The sequence below is a fragment of the Labeo rohita genome, chromosome 5, assembly GCF_022985175.1.
Source record: "Labeo rohita strain BAU-BD-2019 chromosome 5, IGBB_LRoh.1.0, whole genome shotgun sequence".
Lineage (NCBI taxonomy): Eukaryota > Metazoa > Chordata > Actinopteri > Cypriniformes > Cyprinidae > Labeo > Labeo rohita.
The window spans coordinates 39,575,387-39,591,101 of NC_066873.1; the positions used below are offsets into that span (position 1 = coordinate 39,575,387).

Consider the following 15,715-nt stretch of genomic DNA (forward strand, 5'->3'; position numbering starts at 1 on the left):
ACTGAAAAAAGATTTTTGACAAATACAGGTAATTTGCCATAGAAATATTACGTTTTTTAATGTCTGTGTCTGCTATAGCGCCAGCTGTGGTCCGATCCCCTTAAAACTTTGCATGCTTGTCTAGAATCACCTGTCACATTTGCTCAGCTTGTTTCGTAAAGTTCTAAGTTTTTCTTTAGGCTTTATAGGATTTTGGATCAATTTGGACAGGCCCCTTTTCTGAACGACCCCCTTATAGTTTCCCAAAGGGTACATTTCAAAATTTTTTTTTTTTTTTTTTTTTTTGATAATTATTGGCATAGAGAGTCCAGAGAATTGTACTGCAGTGTTTTTTTTTTCACCTAGTACTGGTTCGCAAAAGTAGGGGTTTTTTTTTACATCTTCTCAATCATTTAAAGGGGTCATCAGATGCCCATTTTCCACAAGTTGATATGATTCTTTAGGGTCTTAATGAAAAGTCTATAATATACTTTGGTTAAAAATTCTCAATGGTAGTGTAAAAGAACACCCTTTTTACCTTGCCAAAATCAGCTCTGCAAAAATCATCCCATTCTGGTCGAGGCTGCTTTAAATGCAAATGAGCTCTGCTCGCCCCGCCCCTCTCTTCTCTCTGTGGAGTGACGAGCCTGTTTACTTTAGCCGCATTTACCCGCTAAACTTGCAAACTAGCACATTAGGAAAGGCGATCGCGAAGATTCATAAAAATCCTTATATTCACTTCTGCTGTAAGTGAAGCTGGATCACGAATGATTCCCGCTCACATAGACGGATATATGTAGATCGGGAGGCGCATTCCATTCACAAACGTAATTCACTGCATCTTCAGCAGCTCAGATGTCGGGAGTAAATGACGACCACTACGTTCATTATTACATCCAGCAACACAACACTTCAATCGCTCAATCTGAGATATTCTTGTCTAACTTACATCCCTGCTCCGGCATCAAAACATGGAGGCTGGACCGTTACAACTGATCTGAGGTAAGATGCTCATGTCAATCAAGTATCGTGGGAGCGGCCTCTGTGGGTGTGACGCCACAACGACAGGCATCTGAGAACGGCTCGATTTGAAAAAGGGGATATTATTTTCACAGATTAATTAAAAACATGGATTTTTATCATTATAGGGTAGATTTGTACATACACTGCCAACACACATTAATGTTCAAACAACATGTAAAAGTGAACTTAGCATCCGATGACCCCTTTAACAAATGATTTGATTGACAGAAGTGGTTCTAGAGGCAAAGTTGTCCAGAATGAAGAGTTCTATAGTATGATATGAATATCTCGCGTATGTGCAAGAAAACGTGTGACGTACAATTGTTTACACCCTTGAAAAATGCCCCCAAGTGGCTGATTTCTTTCAGTTTTCTCTTAGACCTTTGGGGCCATGAGTCGAATTGGCCCACCAAGTTTTGTTCCAATCGATCTCCGTTACCCTTGTCTAACACATGCTCAAACTTTTTTGAGATACGTTATTGTCCTTGTAGACACTTGCAGCACTTTGGACCAAGACCGTGCACACCAATTTTCATGTTGATAGGACAAATTGTTGTGCAGTTATAGCCATTTTTATGTTTTTTCCTTCTTATAGTGCCACCAAGAGGCCAAACTCCATGTTTTTTTTCCATGTGTCAGATTGAGATCTTACATAAGTATTCTGAGTTTGGCGGAGATATCTCATTCCGTTCAGGAGTTATAGGCATTTTACTAAAAGTGGCCCTGCCCTTTTCGAACATTTTGGCATCCGTTTGCAACGGTGAGTTGAAAGTTTAACTTTTTCTTTTTTATAATTATTATAAGTCATTCTCCAGAGAATCTTTTTGCACTGCTTTGGTTTAGATCGGGTCGAAAATCCTAGAAATAGTTCGCAAACGTAGGTTCCAAAATACCGAAATTTTTCGCCAAACTCACCATCGAATCTGCGTTTTTGTCCAGTGTGCGCCAAGGATTCCAGGGCACTTGAGCCTATGACTGACGGTTTAGTAGGACGATTTCATACTTTTCTTCACTGTAGCGCCCTTGCCAGGCCGATTGACTATTCTAACAATTACAATAAAAATTACAAAAACAAAATCACTAAAACTTTAACTAAAATGAACTAAAATGAAAACAGAACATATAAAATAAAAGCTAACTTCAAATATGTTATGATACTAAAACTACTGGTGTTAACTCACTGTCACATCACATAGCCACATATTAAATAATTTCTTACCACTGAAACACATTTATTAATTTATCCATTCTGACCTCTGAAAGACAAAACATATTTGTGCTAGCAAAGCATGAACAAGACACAAGTATGTTACATAAGTTTTTATTTTGTCATCTTTCACAGATTTCATTGCTGCTCAGTGGCCTGTTCCACAGGAAGCCCAATACGTCATCACATTTTAGCTTAAAAGCACTCAACATTCTAGCCAACTTATCATTCATGTGATGATAACAATAAAGCTCAAGTTCTGAATGAGTCTAAACCAGTTTAAGAAATTATTGCTATTGCCATTGGCACCAACAATAAGAGCTTCAAAGAATGAGGTCATTCAACAGTAGTTGATTCATTTTTATGATTGTTTCAAGCACCCACACACTATGTACATGTAATACATAGCGGTGACTTACAGTACATTTCTCAACACAAAACTAACATGTTAAAGATGTGACTGTCACCACTTATTTGGGTAAGATTCATTTAAATATGAAAATGTTTTATTCAGTCATGTCTTTTAATATTTTTATTTCTTTCTGACACAGAAAAACAGGTTTTAGGTCGTTGTGTATAAGTCTATGGAAGCTAATTTCCACCACAGAATAAAAAAAAATAAAACAGTACAACTGACTTTTTCCCCAGATATTTTTCTTTCACAATTTTGAAATTTCTTCTCACAATTACAAGTTTCTATCTCACAATTTAGAGTTTATCGCTCACTATTTAGACATTATTTTCTCAAAAATTTTCGTCCACAAATCAGACTTTAATTCTTAGAATTGCAAGTTGTTATCTCACAGTTCAGAGTTTATCGCTCACAATTCAGACATTTTTTTCTCAAAAAATTTCTTTCATAATTCTGACTTTTTTTCTCAGAATTTTTCTCAGAATTTCTATAAATTGGAGTTTATATTTTGCAAGATTTTTTCTTTCACAATTTAGAGTTTACATCTTGCAGTTCAGACACTTCTTTCATAGAATTAAATATAAAAACTGAATTGTGAGATATAAACTCACAAATCTCACAATTCAGAGTTTATTGCTCACAATTTCTTCCACATTTCTGACTTTTCTTCTTAGAATTGCACATTTTTATCTCACAGTTCTGAATTTATAACTTGCAATTCAGACATTTTCTTCCACAATTCAGATTTTCTTCTCAAATTTGTATATTTTGCAATTTAGAGTTTATATCTCAAAATTCATTTTTTTCTCCGATTTTTTTCTTCCACAATTCAGACTGCTATCTCACAATTAAGGGTTTATATCTTGCAATTCAGACACTTCTTTCACAGAATTAAATATATAAAGTGCAAATTATGAGATATAAACTCACAAATTTCAGAGTTCATTGCTCACAATTCAGATGTTTTCTAAATTGTTTTCCACAATTTTGACTTTTCTTCTCAGAATTGCAAAATTTGACTTCACAATTCTGAATTTATAGCTTGCAATTCAGACATTTGTCTTCCACAATTCAGATTTTCTTCTCAAAATTGTATATTTTGCAATTTAGAGATTATATCTCACAATTCAGACATTTTTTTCTCCGATTTTGTTCTTCCACAGTTCAGACTGTGAGTTTATATCTCACAATTTAGAGTTTATATCTTGCAATTTAGACACTTCTTTCACAGAATTAAATATATAAAGTGTAAATTATGAGATATAAACTCACAAATCTCAAAATTCAGTTCATCACTCACAATTCTCATTTTTTTCCCACAGTTTTTTCTACAAATTTTTATTTCACAATTCTGAATTTATAGCTTGCAATTCAGACATTTTTCTTCAACAATTCAGACTTTCTTCTCAAAATTGTGAGTTTATATTTTGCAATTTAGAGTTTGTCTTGCAATTTAGACACTTCTTTTACAGAAATGAAGACATAAACTGTGAATTGTGACATATAAACTTGCAATTCTGAGAAAAAAAGTCTCACTGCGATTTTGTAACTCACAACTGCAAGACATAAACTCGCATTTCTGTGAAAAAGAAAGTCTAAATTGCAAGATATAAACCTGGAACTGTGCGATATAAATGTGCAATTCTGAGGGAAAAAACAATAGTGGAACAAAAAATTTTGGAAAACTGTCTGAATTGTGAGAAGAAGGGTGGAAGTGTGAGATAAAAGTCACAGTTACATTTTAATCTTTTATTATGTGGAGGAAACAAGCTTCCATATAGTCAGTGCTGACCTTTCACCTTAGCAAAACACTTCTTCCGAGCTACCAGTGAAGGATCTCTCTTATGTGACCCCACAGTCTTGTTATCCACAGGTTGACGCCCATATCGGTGAGATACTGCAGCTCTGGCGTGAGCATCTTCCTGCAGAGCTTTCGATGTGCTTTGTCGACATTCTTTTTTAGATTGTATCCCATAATCGACTTCTCACCGATGGGTTGCCACGGCTGCATGGAAGTCTCCAAGATGCTTCCTGCGTCAACAGCGTGGCCTCCTTCAATGCAGATTGAAGCCATTTCTGCATTTCTGCGCTGCAGCTCTGCGACATCTCTCGCCATGCGCTCACGGCCGTAAGCGTCCACTTTGTGCCAGAAGGTGGCGTTGAAATACTGGTAAAGCTTCCAATCGATGGCGTTCCACTCCAGCGCTTTGGCCCTGAGCTCTGGAGTCAGTTTAGAAATGGTTGAACCTTTCCGGGCATTAAGTTTGAAGAAGAGCAAGTCCTCCATGTCCCAGCAGAGTGCGTCCTTGAGCAAGATGAGCGACTCCTCGAAATACTCCACAAGCATAACCAAATGGAAGCGCTTGGCGATTGCGTGAATGGCCTCATCCACTTTTGGGTCGTCTGGATGTAAGTTATTATTCTGTCCGAAGTCAAAGAAAAGCAAGTTTTTAAGATAGAACGAATTGAATCCCTCCGGGTCGTAGTAAAGCTTTGGATCCGTCAGGAATTCTCTCAGCTTGTCATCTCCAGAAAGCTTCCAAGTGAGAGGTACGACGCGTCCAAAATAGTGGAACGAGGACTCAGCGAGATCAGCCGGGTCCCGGAGGATTGTGATGTACGAGGTGTCGGCTGGAAGCACTTTGGCCACCTCAGCAGCATTGAAACGCATGTGATTACAGATGATGTTGAAACACATTCCGGGCCTGTAGTCCTTCACCTGTGAGCGATGGAAAGAGGACGGGTAAAAGAAGTCATTGCGGCTGTTGGGGAAGGCAAATTTGAGGTGGTGTTTTTCACCAAAGCGAAAGAGAATGTTCAGGAAAGTGCTGCTAGCTGTTTTATGGGTTTTCATGAACATGATGTCCACTTTTGGAGTGCAGATTTGCTGCCTGGAGGCATGATGGGAGCTGTTAGAGATTGTTGAGGAGTGGGCAGCTGAAGGGCGATGAGCACATGAGTAAGGCACTGGGACCCTGTAAACAAAAATGAACAAAAATCTTGCAATTTGACTGAAATTTAGATGCATTTGCATCATTTTTAGAATGACTTCTTCACTAATATGATCATGAAACCAATAAAAGAACCCTACAAAAATTATAATATTATGCTTTATGGCATTATTTTAATGACAAATAAGGACCTATATAGATAGATAGATTTTTTTAAATAAATTAATATTTTATTTTTCTTTGAATTATACTGATTTTGATTTAAATGTTCTTTTTTTTTTTTTTTTAAATGGTATTATTATTTCCAGAAAAAAATGTTTTAAATAATTCATATAAAATTAATTAAAGTTAAAATAGAAACATTTATAAAGTTATAAAAACATTTCTATTTGAAATAAATGCTGTTCTTCTGAACTTTCTGTTTACCAAAAAGTCATGAAAAAAATGGTATTATTATTTCCAGAAAAAATGTTTTGAACATTGATAATAATAAGAAATATGACACTGAAGACTGGAAGAATAATGCTGAAAATTCAGCTTTGCATCACAGGAATTAATTGTACTATTATTTATATTTACTATTTATTACATACTTAATTATACAAATTAAGATATATATTAATTCATATATATGTGTGTGTGTGTGTGTGTGTGTAATTCAATATTCAATAATATATTCAATATTCAATTCAATAATAAGTCATTTTAATTTTAATAAGTAATTTTTTTTAACATTTCAGAATATTACTAAATAAATGCCACCTTGGTGACATAAGAGGCTGTTGTATATAAGTTGTATTACTAGTATTTCATACTGAATTTAACTGAAATTTTAATTTTAAAGAATGTTAGGATAGAATGACACAAGAATTAGGAAGAAATAATCTTCATCAAATAATCATCATTAAAAAAACATCACAATGCAGAACTAACCTATTTTCCTTATGAGTATGAAGATAATTTCTTTTAGTTTTCTTTTGATTTTTGGATGCTGTTCAAAAGTTTGGGATCAGTAAGACTTGTAATGTTTTTTAAAGAAGTCTCTTCTGCTCATCAGGGCTGTGTTTATTTGATCAAAAATACAGAAAATAAATAGTATGTTTGTCAAAATGTTATTACAATATAAAATAATGGTTTCTATTTTAATATATTTTAAAATATAATTTATTCCTGTGATGCAAGGCTAAATTTTCATTAGCCGTTACTCCAGTCTTAATATGCTGATTTATTATCAATGTTGGCAACAGCTGTGCTGGCAAATATTTTTTTGGAACCTGTGATCCTTTTTTCAGGATTTCAGGATTCTTTGATGAATAAAAAGTTTCAAAGAACAGCATTTATTCAAACTATAAATCTTTTTTAACAACATAAGTCTTCGCTATCACTTTTTATAAATGTAACACAGCCTTGCTGAATAAAAGTATTAATTTATTTCAAAAAAGAAAGAATAAAAATGTATTGACCCCAAACTTTTGAACAACAGTGTATATTGTTAGATTTTTTTTAAGATTTTAAATAAATGCTGTTCTTTTGAATGTTTTATTCATCGAAGAATCCTCAAAAAAGTATCACAGGTTCCAAAAACTGTTTCCAACATTAAAAATAAATCAACATATTAGAATGATTTGTGAAGAATCATGTGACACTGAATACTGAAGTAATGATACTGAAAATTCAGCTTTGAACACAGGAATACATTAGATTTTAATGTATATTAAAATAGAAAAGCGTTATTTTTTACCGTAATAATATTTCACAATATTAATTTTTTCACAACCTTGATGAGCATAACAAACTAATTTAAAAAACTTTTACAAATCTTAATGATCTCAAACTTTTGAATGGCAGTGTATTTCCTGGCTATTTCTTCATGAAATTCACACCACAACAGTGCTTTAATCCATTAAAATTTTGACTTGTACATTATTCTTTTTCAAAATACATGAAGTGACTCACTCTTGCAGGCCAAGCTGGACCTCTGGGGCTGACAGGCAGTACAAAAGAATCATGCAGGTGGTCAGGAGTGCGCCCAGGATCAGTCCCTTACAGATGGACCTCCACTGCCTGACTGGCTTTCCAACCATCATAGCTACCTGGTTGGATCCTGGAAGAAAACCCTGAAGCAAACAGAAAGATGCTTCAGTAATGATTTAGTGCTACTAAATGCAACTTCATTATATCTCTAAAGGCCCGTTTACGTAAATATAGTAAAATGTGCTGCGCTATGTGCTGTGCTTACGTATGCAGAGTCCTCTAGTGCTGCCAGCATTTGATTATCGAAGCATTTCTGGTGTGTTAAAAGACATTCGTCACCATTTCCTCAAGTGCCCAATTATTTAGGTACACTGCTGCTCACTCAATTGCTTTTCTCCCCTGAGTTCAGCCATGCGATCTACATCTGCTCAACACCTACTTATGTGGGGATTCGCAGTGGCATTGGAGGTAATTCAGCTTTGTGGGACTATATGTGACCCTGGACCACAAAACCAGTTATAAGTAGCACGGATATATTTGTAGCAATAGCCAAAAAAACACTGTATAGGTCAAAATTATCGATTTTTCTTTTATGCCAAAAATCATTAGGATATTAAGTAAAGATCATGTTTCATGAAGCTTTTTTGTAAATTTACTACCGTAAATATAGCAAAACTTAATTTGTGATTAGTAATTTGCATTGCTAAGAACTTCATGTGGACAAATTTAAAGGTGATTTTCTCAATATTTAGATTTTTTTGCACTCTCAGATTCCAGATTTTCAAATAGTTGTATCTCGGCCAAATATTGTCCTATCCTAACAAACCATACATCAATGGAAAGCCTATTTATTTATATGAAGAATAAGTCTCAAAAAGTTTACCTTTATAACTGCTTTTGTGGTCCAGGGTTGCATATAACAGTGATATAACAGGTCGCTATTTATTTAACCCTTTAACTGTCGCCCCCATTTTTGAACAGAGACATAAAAGTGCACTATTCAAACTTAAATCATTATAATTCATGAACAAATACATTTTGTAATATGATTTTAAAGTCCCATTTCCATGGTAATGCAATGTCTGATTTTAAAATGGCTTTCAAAGGATGAATTTTGAGGTTTTTAGCTTTCAATATTTATAATTTCTGATGATTTCTAAAACATGGTAGGGACAAAGGCAACGAAAAAGACTTTTTGTGACAAAGGTCAGAACGATGTAGTTATGATGTAGATTTTTTAGGTGCACTCTTGTCATAAATTAATCTATTACTGTTCTTACATAATTTGTAAGACAATATCCAACAATATCTAGTTTGTCATGATTACATTAGGATTTATTTGTAATATAGTGAAGTAAACTTAGGCGTCCCACTGAGGGGACGGTGACAGTTACAAGATTAAAGATATTCTCTATTTCCAATAAACAATTAGTTTCCACTGAAATAGAAAAAATAATACTCCTCTCTAAAGAAATTTGAACTAAAGTGAGAATCTCATGAGAAGTTTTTCTTCTAATAAGCACACTTTAAGACTAAAAGCCCTAAGGGATGTAAAAGACTCTGATGAGAAGCAGACAAGAGTTGGTTTTTGTTCTCAGTGGATACACAAGGTTCATATTTCATATGCAAGTTATGAACTTAAAAAAAAAAGTGAAAGTCAGTATAAGATATTTATAACAGAGACCAAATGAATTTCAAGGCTATGACCTTTATAATAATGTATAGTTTGTCAAGATTAAATAATGACATATTACTTTACTTGTGTAGTAAACAGGCTATATAAAAAAGGTTCACTGGTCCTCCACCACGTTAGCAGGTTGTTATTTTTTATATATATATACATTTAAAACTGTAATGTATTCTCTCAGTTCATCTAACGTCATATAACCGCATGTATAAGTCATAAATATATTAGGTATAGACCTAAATAGCGACAAATTACCGTCTGACATCCTACTACACGGCTACTCACCACATAAATTAATACATAGGCATAAAATATTGCTTTTAATTTAAATTATTTTATCACTTTAACTGTATATTATATTAAAGTTTACGTTAAAAACAATGTTATCCTACACAGTAATACTAAAGTAACGTAACAAACGATTCGTTAGCTGAAACGCTAGATGGCGGCAGTTGCCTTGTTTCAAACGAGAGAATCCGAGTCTGCGAAGTGATACGAAAAACATAATATTAAAAAGACGATATATTTACAAAAACACTTTGAAATACGTACAAGTAATTATACTTATGTTGTAGCGCCAGTTCAGTTAGACAGATGGGCCGATATACAGCGTTCAGAGATCGCTGCTAACGACGAAGCAAATAAGCGCGGATATCGCGACTGACCAATCAAAAGCAGTTATCTCGGACGCGTGTAAAATATATATTTTATATTTATTTTATATTTTTATGATATATGTTTAATAATCTCTCTATATACGAAATATATGAACAAAAATATGTATTATATATAAACTATATACCTTTTTCTTCAACGCGGAAGTAAGCCTATAAGTGAGACTTCCGGTTCATTCGCTCTAGGGAAATAACGAATAAAGAATAACAACGTGCAGTAAAAAACTGTTTGCATTACAAACCAGTGTGCTCAAAATTAAAATAATACGTAATACATAATATGGTAAGACACACCAATTTGCAATATCAATCAGCAAAAACAAGCTGTTTTGGACAGCTAAAAATATCTGGACGCATCTGAGACCAGAAGCCAGTCCCATAAAATTTACAAATGGCCGCACTAAAATGTTTAAAATAATGCAGGGCATGCTGGACAAGACATGTAAACTACCCACAAAACAAATGCAACTAACTCAAAAATAAACATTATGATTATGAATATGTAAGATATTCTGATGCTGAGATGAATGCATTGCCGTTGCTAAAACGAGACATTGCTACTGCCTAGGGTTCATTATAAGGGCCAGCTGTCCAGCAAATGAATTATGCATTCAGAAGAAAAGTGACACTGTCCACATCTCTTCATGCCTCATAGACCGGGATCGAATATCTGCGGTGCGGGGCCACAGGTGGATAACTTAATACTAGCAAGAGAGCATGTTACAAGCACTAACTACGACAGCCATATGCTGCTGAGCACCGGCACCAAAAGATAGATGGAGAGACCAAAGGAAACAATGCTTTCTAGAAATCTAGAAAGGGCAGAAGAAGTCTGAAGGAACCCATTGTTCTTATTTGCAGCAAACTCTAACCCTGCATTTTTCAAAGTCATCCTTTGTTGACAGCAAAAACACTAACAACATCATCATTGTTATGCTGATGATGGTCAAGGATTTTACAAAACCACAAAGAATTACTACAGCAGCTGCAGTTTTAATTTATAGGATAAAACTAATAAATGCAACTTTGCATCCATCAAACACAAGTGTTGTTTTCATGGTGATTTGTGCTGTATCATATCAGTACATTGTATAAAAGTCTTTGGAGATGTTGAATGTTATATTTACTTATGAGTGCATTTAAACTGGGAAACTGTAGTAATTTCTGCATGCAATCTGATTAATTTCTGTGATTTAACAAAGAATGCTACATGTGATATCTCCCGGCAAATTCATAACAAGAAGCCACTGTAATGAAGTTTGATGAAGGGATAAAAATAGAATAATGGCTTCTTTTACTTTGCCACAATAAAGCAGTCAGATTGAGCAGTCTGATTGTAGAAAAAAGTTCAGGAATGAAATGGATAGCGTTTTGTTAGATTCAGCACTGTGAAGCCTCATGGTCATATAAAAGTGTTTTTGGAAATAAAACAAATGACATTGCATCAGCAAATTAGTTTATATTAGTCATAATCATAATAATAAAATAAAATTATAATATATATTTTAATTTTGTTTCCCAGTAAAAATCTCTAAACATCCATAAAACAACTGCATAAAATATTAAGGATTTTTCTATAAATAAATAAATGAATAAAGGCTTTCATAGAAAATATCTTGATTTAAAAGTATTTTTACTATTTTTTATTAAAATTATTGTAATTTATTAGATTCAGCATTGTAAAATAAAATGAAAAACAAAATAAAATAATAATATGCATTTTTTTTTTCATTATTCAGCATTGTGTGGCCTCTTCGTGATTTGGAAATACAACAAATGACATTCCACTAGTAATTTAGTTTAAATTCATTATGATCATAATAATAAAATAAAATAATAATATGTATTTTTATTTTGTTTTCCAGTAGAAATCTCTAAATATTGATAAAACAACTGCATAAAAAATGAAGGCTTTTTCTTAGAAAAATAAATAAACACATAAATAAGGCTTTCATAGAAAATATCTTTAAATGTATTTTCCTTACATTTTTAGTTTTAGTTTTTTTTTATTTTTATTAAAATTATTAACATTTATTAGATTCAGCATTGTAAAATAAAATAAAATAAACAAAATAAAATTATAATATGCATTTTATTCATTTTTCAATAAAATTATCTAAACATAAAACTCTAAATATACTTGAGAAGCAAAAATATAAAATACTAAGGCTTTTATAGAAAATATGTGTAATTTTTCTTAGCACAATGGTGAATTATTACTTTCTTGTTTTAACAAATTTAACTTAAAATTTAAAAAATAATAATAATAATTTAAAATTTAGTGAGTTTTATGCTTAAACCCAGAAAACTTAAAAATTTGAATTCAGAAATGTTCTGACAAGTTATCTTTTTTAGTTGTGAGGATGTTTAGACTAAAAAATGTTGATTAATACTTACTGTTGTTTTTTGCAGTGAGTTAATGGTACTACAGACTTATTCAAACGATGCCAATACAGATACACAGTAAATATTCTCCCAATGTAATTTCTATAGAAGAATAAATATAAAACATTGCATAATATCTTACCAAATCATGTAGATATCCCTGTCACAGCTTGATTGGCAGAAAAAAGCAACGACTCTGAAGAGAAAAATCTGACTTTGTTAACAATGATGCATAGCCAAGGCTGGAAATACATCGATTCCTTCACAGTTAACTGTCCAGTCGTGCTATCCAAGGTTAGCAGATCTGTATCCCTCTTATCTTCTGTGAAATATCCAGGCGATCATTCACCTTGCACACACATACACACACACACACACACCTGATGATTTTGAAGCCCCCGCCTCTCCTCTCCTCCTCCTCCGTCTGCACGCTGTAGAGCTGAGCTGGCTAAACTGCATACAGAAGAGGCTCGGCTTGCACTCTCTGTGACGCAAGACTGGCCGTCTGGGGACCTGCACTTGTCACTCTGTGTATCTGTTTGCATTTGTGAATGAGCGTACAGGAGAAGGTAGAAGGCAGAAAGAGGGAGGTGAAGTTGTGAGAAATAGCAAGACAGAAGGACAGAAAGAGAATAACAGAGGAAGAGATTCAAAATAGAACAGGGTTAGTGAGAGAAAATGAGCAAGAGGGAGGGAAAGGAACAAAAGAAAGGAGGAGGGATCTGTTCAAGGTGGAAACAGAGAGCTATTGAGAACAGATTGCTAGTTTGAAGTGGAAAAGTTGCTAGAAAGTGGAGTTAAACGCATGAGAGGGGCCAATACAAAATTCCAGCTGTACACAAAGTCTCCAAACGGCACCAGCTTGCTTTCCATGTCCAAGTCACAAAAACACATTCTTAGATCAGGTTTGTTGATAAAATAAAATTAAATTGGTCAATAATCAGTGGCCATTTTTCGCAAGTTGATATGATTCTTTAGGGTCTTAATGAAAAGTCTATAATATACTTTGGTTACAAATTCTCAATGGTTGTTCAAAACAACACCCTTTTACCTTGCCAAAATCAGCTCTGCAAAAAATTATCCTGTTCTGGTCGAGGCTGCTTTAAATGTTAATGAGCTCTGCTCGTCCTGCCCCTCTCTTCTCTGGGTGGAGTGACGAGCCTGTTTACTTTAGCCGCATTTAGTCGCTTAACTTGCTAACTAGCATGTTATTAGGAAAGGTGATAGCAGAGATTCATCAAAAAAACCTTATACTCACTTCTGCTGTAGGTGAAGCTGGATCACGAATGATTTGCGCGAACATAGACGTGTTTATGTAGATTGGGAGGCACATTCCCTTCACAAGCAAACATAACACACTGCGTCTTCAGCGGCTCAGATGTCGGGAGTAAATGACGACCACTATGTTCATTATTACATCCAGCAACACAACACCTCAATAGCTCAATCTGAGATATTCTTGTCTAATTTACATCCCTGCTCCAGCACTGAAACAATGGAGGTCGGACTGTGACAGCTGATCTGAGGTAAGATGCTTGTATCAATCAACTATCGTGGGAGCGGCCTCTGTTGAAGAGAACGGCTCGATTTGAAAAAGGGGATATTAGTTCTACAGATTAATTAAAAACCCCTGCATGGATTGTTTATCATTATAGGGTAGATTTGTACATACACTGCCAACACACATTAATGTTCAAACAACATGTAAAAGTGAACTTTGCATGTGATGACCCCTTAAAAACTTTAAGGCAGCTGCTAAACTTACGTTTTTAAGTTGAAACTGGAGAAAATTTTTACAGTGCATAGACACATGTGGCACTTTGGACCAGGACTATGCACTGCGATTTTCATGTTGATAGGACAAATGGTTGCCTAGTTATAGCCATCTTTATGTTTTTATCCCTCTTATAGCACAACCAATCTCTGCAATTTTTTCCAGTGACCTCAGATTGACATCTGAGTTTGGCGACGATATCTCATTCCGTTCAGGAGTAGGCATTTTGCTAAAAGTGGCCCTGCCCCCTTTCGAACATTTTGGTGTCCCTTTGCGACACTAAGTCAAAAGTTCAACTTTTTGTTTTTTAAATAATTATTGATATTCACTCTCCAGAGAATCTTTCTGCACTGGTTTGGTTCTGATCAGCCGAAAAACCTAGGACTAGTTCGCAAAAATAGGTTTTGCAAAAAATGCGAAATACCCGAAAATTTCACCAGGGTAATGATCAAATCTGAGGCATGGGCTTTTGTCCGGCATGAGCCAAGAATTCCAACGACATAAGACACTTGAGCATGCGACTGCCAGTTTAGGAGTTATGAGCGATTTCGTACTTTCAATCGCTGTAGTGCCTCGGTCATGTTGCTAAACTTAAGTTTTTAAGTTGAAACTGGTAAAAACTTTTTACAGTTTAAGGACATTTGCATATCTCAAAAAAAAAGAAAAAAAAAGGCCGCAATGGACCTTTCTCACATTTCCAGGTTTCTCATAGCGGAAGTCGTCATAGTTGTGTAAAATCCGAGAGTACCACATATATATTTTTCTGTATTTCCAATTGCTCAGATAGCAAAAGAAAAAACTCCACGACAGTGTTTTCATGACTTTCAATCAAAGGAAAAAAAATTGAGAGAGACTGATATCGGCAGTCAGAAGAGAGAACAATGTCAAATTTACCATCCCTCCCATAGACGCGGCATTAGAAAACCCTCGCAAAGTTTTTTTTGTAACTTGATAAAAATGTGATATAATACGAAGTATAGTGTTAGAAATGTGCATACATTTAAAAAAAAATCAAAATACAGTAAAAAGGTAAATAAGGTAAAAAAAAAATAAAAAAAATCCCAAAACTAATCTGCAAAAACTAGTCAGATGCTGATAGAAATTACCAGAGCACAACAGATTATTCCCAATGATATCTTAGAACTGTTTGCATCTTCTGTATGGTTCTTTTGCCATTTATCAATTTAGAGGTTCCATTTACAGGTGTTATTTATAGGTCCATTTTTTACAAAATGGGTTAGTTAGTTTTATTTTAACTTTATTGAACCGTGCACTCTCTATACACTCCCATAGGAATTAATAGACAAGTTCAGGAAGAACGTTCTGGATATTATTGATGGTTTTAATGCTGCCATTTCTGGATGTTTGCTTTAGTGGCCAATTAGAAAAATCCTTTCTTATCTCAATGTTTGCTTAGGCTGCTTTATGAGTTTCCATTCAGAGATTTGTGCCAGGAGGAGTAAACAACCCAGAAATTGGAGCATAAATTAAACACAATCACTTGATACATTATCCAGTTCAAAAGGTCTTTTTTTATGATTGTGTTTACACTTCATGATGACCTTTCTACTTAAAGGAGAAGACTGTAAACGATCCCAGCTAAAGAAGAAGGGTCTTATCTAGCGAAACGATTGGTTATTTTCATTAAA

The 15,715-nt window shown here is 34.3% G+C and overlaps 1 protein-coding gene across 3 annotated transcripts; it reads right to left on the reverse strand.

Annotated features, from left to right (window-relative positions):
* Positions 1-2,325: 2,325 nt before the first annotated feature.
* Positions 2,326-13,084, reverse strand: gal3st1a (galactose-3-O-sulfotransferase 1a). 3 transcript variants are annotated; one of them, XM_051111327.1, is made up of 5 exons: positions 12,673-13,084; positions 12,435-12,488; positions 7,812-7,859; positions 7,529-7,689; positions 2,326-5,596 (listed from the first exon to the last, which is right to left on the reverse strand). In XM_051111327.1, exons 3-5 carry the CDS (start codon positions 7,839-7,841, stop codon positions 4,444-4,446), a joined length of 1,344 nt encoding a protein of 447 aa, XP_050967284.1. In that variant the 5' UTR covers positions 7,842-7,859; positions 12,435-12,488; positions 12,673-13,084; the 3' UTR covers positions 2,326-4,443. The 3 variants fall into 3 exon arrangements, with proteins under 3 accessions (XP_050967284.1, XP_050967287.1, XP_050967286.1); XM_051111330.1 differs by lacking the exon at positions 7,812-7,859 and having other exon boundaries at positions 12,673-13,081; XM_051111329.1 differs by lacking the exons at positions 7,812-7,859; positions 12,435-12,488; positions 12,673-13,084 and adding an exon at positions 9,786-10,089.
* Positions 13,085-15,715: the final 2,631 nt, after the last annotated feature.

Excerpts from the sequence above, each read along its gene's own strand:
- gal3st1a (XM_051111327.1), bottom strand. The coding sequence starts at position 7,841 with ATGCTGGCAGCACTAGAGGACTCTGCATAC. Across the intron at positions 7,690-7,811 it reads CACTAGAGGACTCTGCATAC|GGTTTTCTTCCAGGATCCAA; the intron begins GTAAGCACAGCA and ends TGTTTGCTTCAG. Across the intron at positions 5,597-7,528 it reads GTCCAGCTTGGCCTGCAAGA|GGTCCCAGTGCCTTACTCAT; the intron begins GTGAGTCACTTC and ends TTTTGTTTACAG.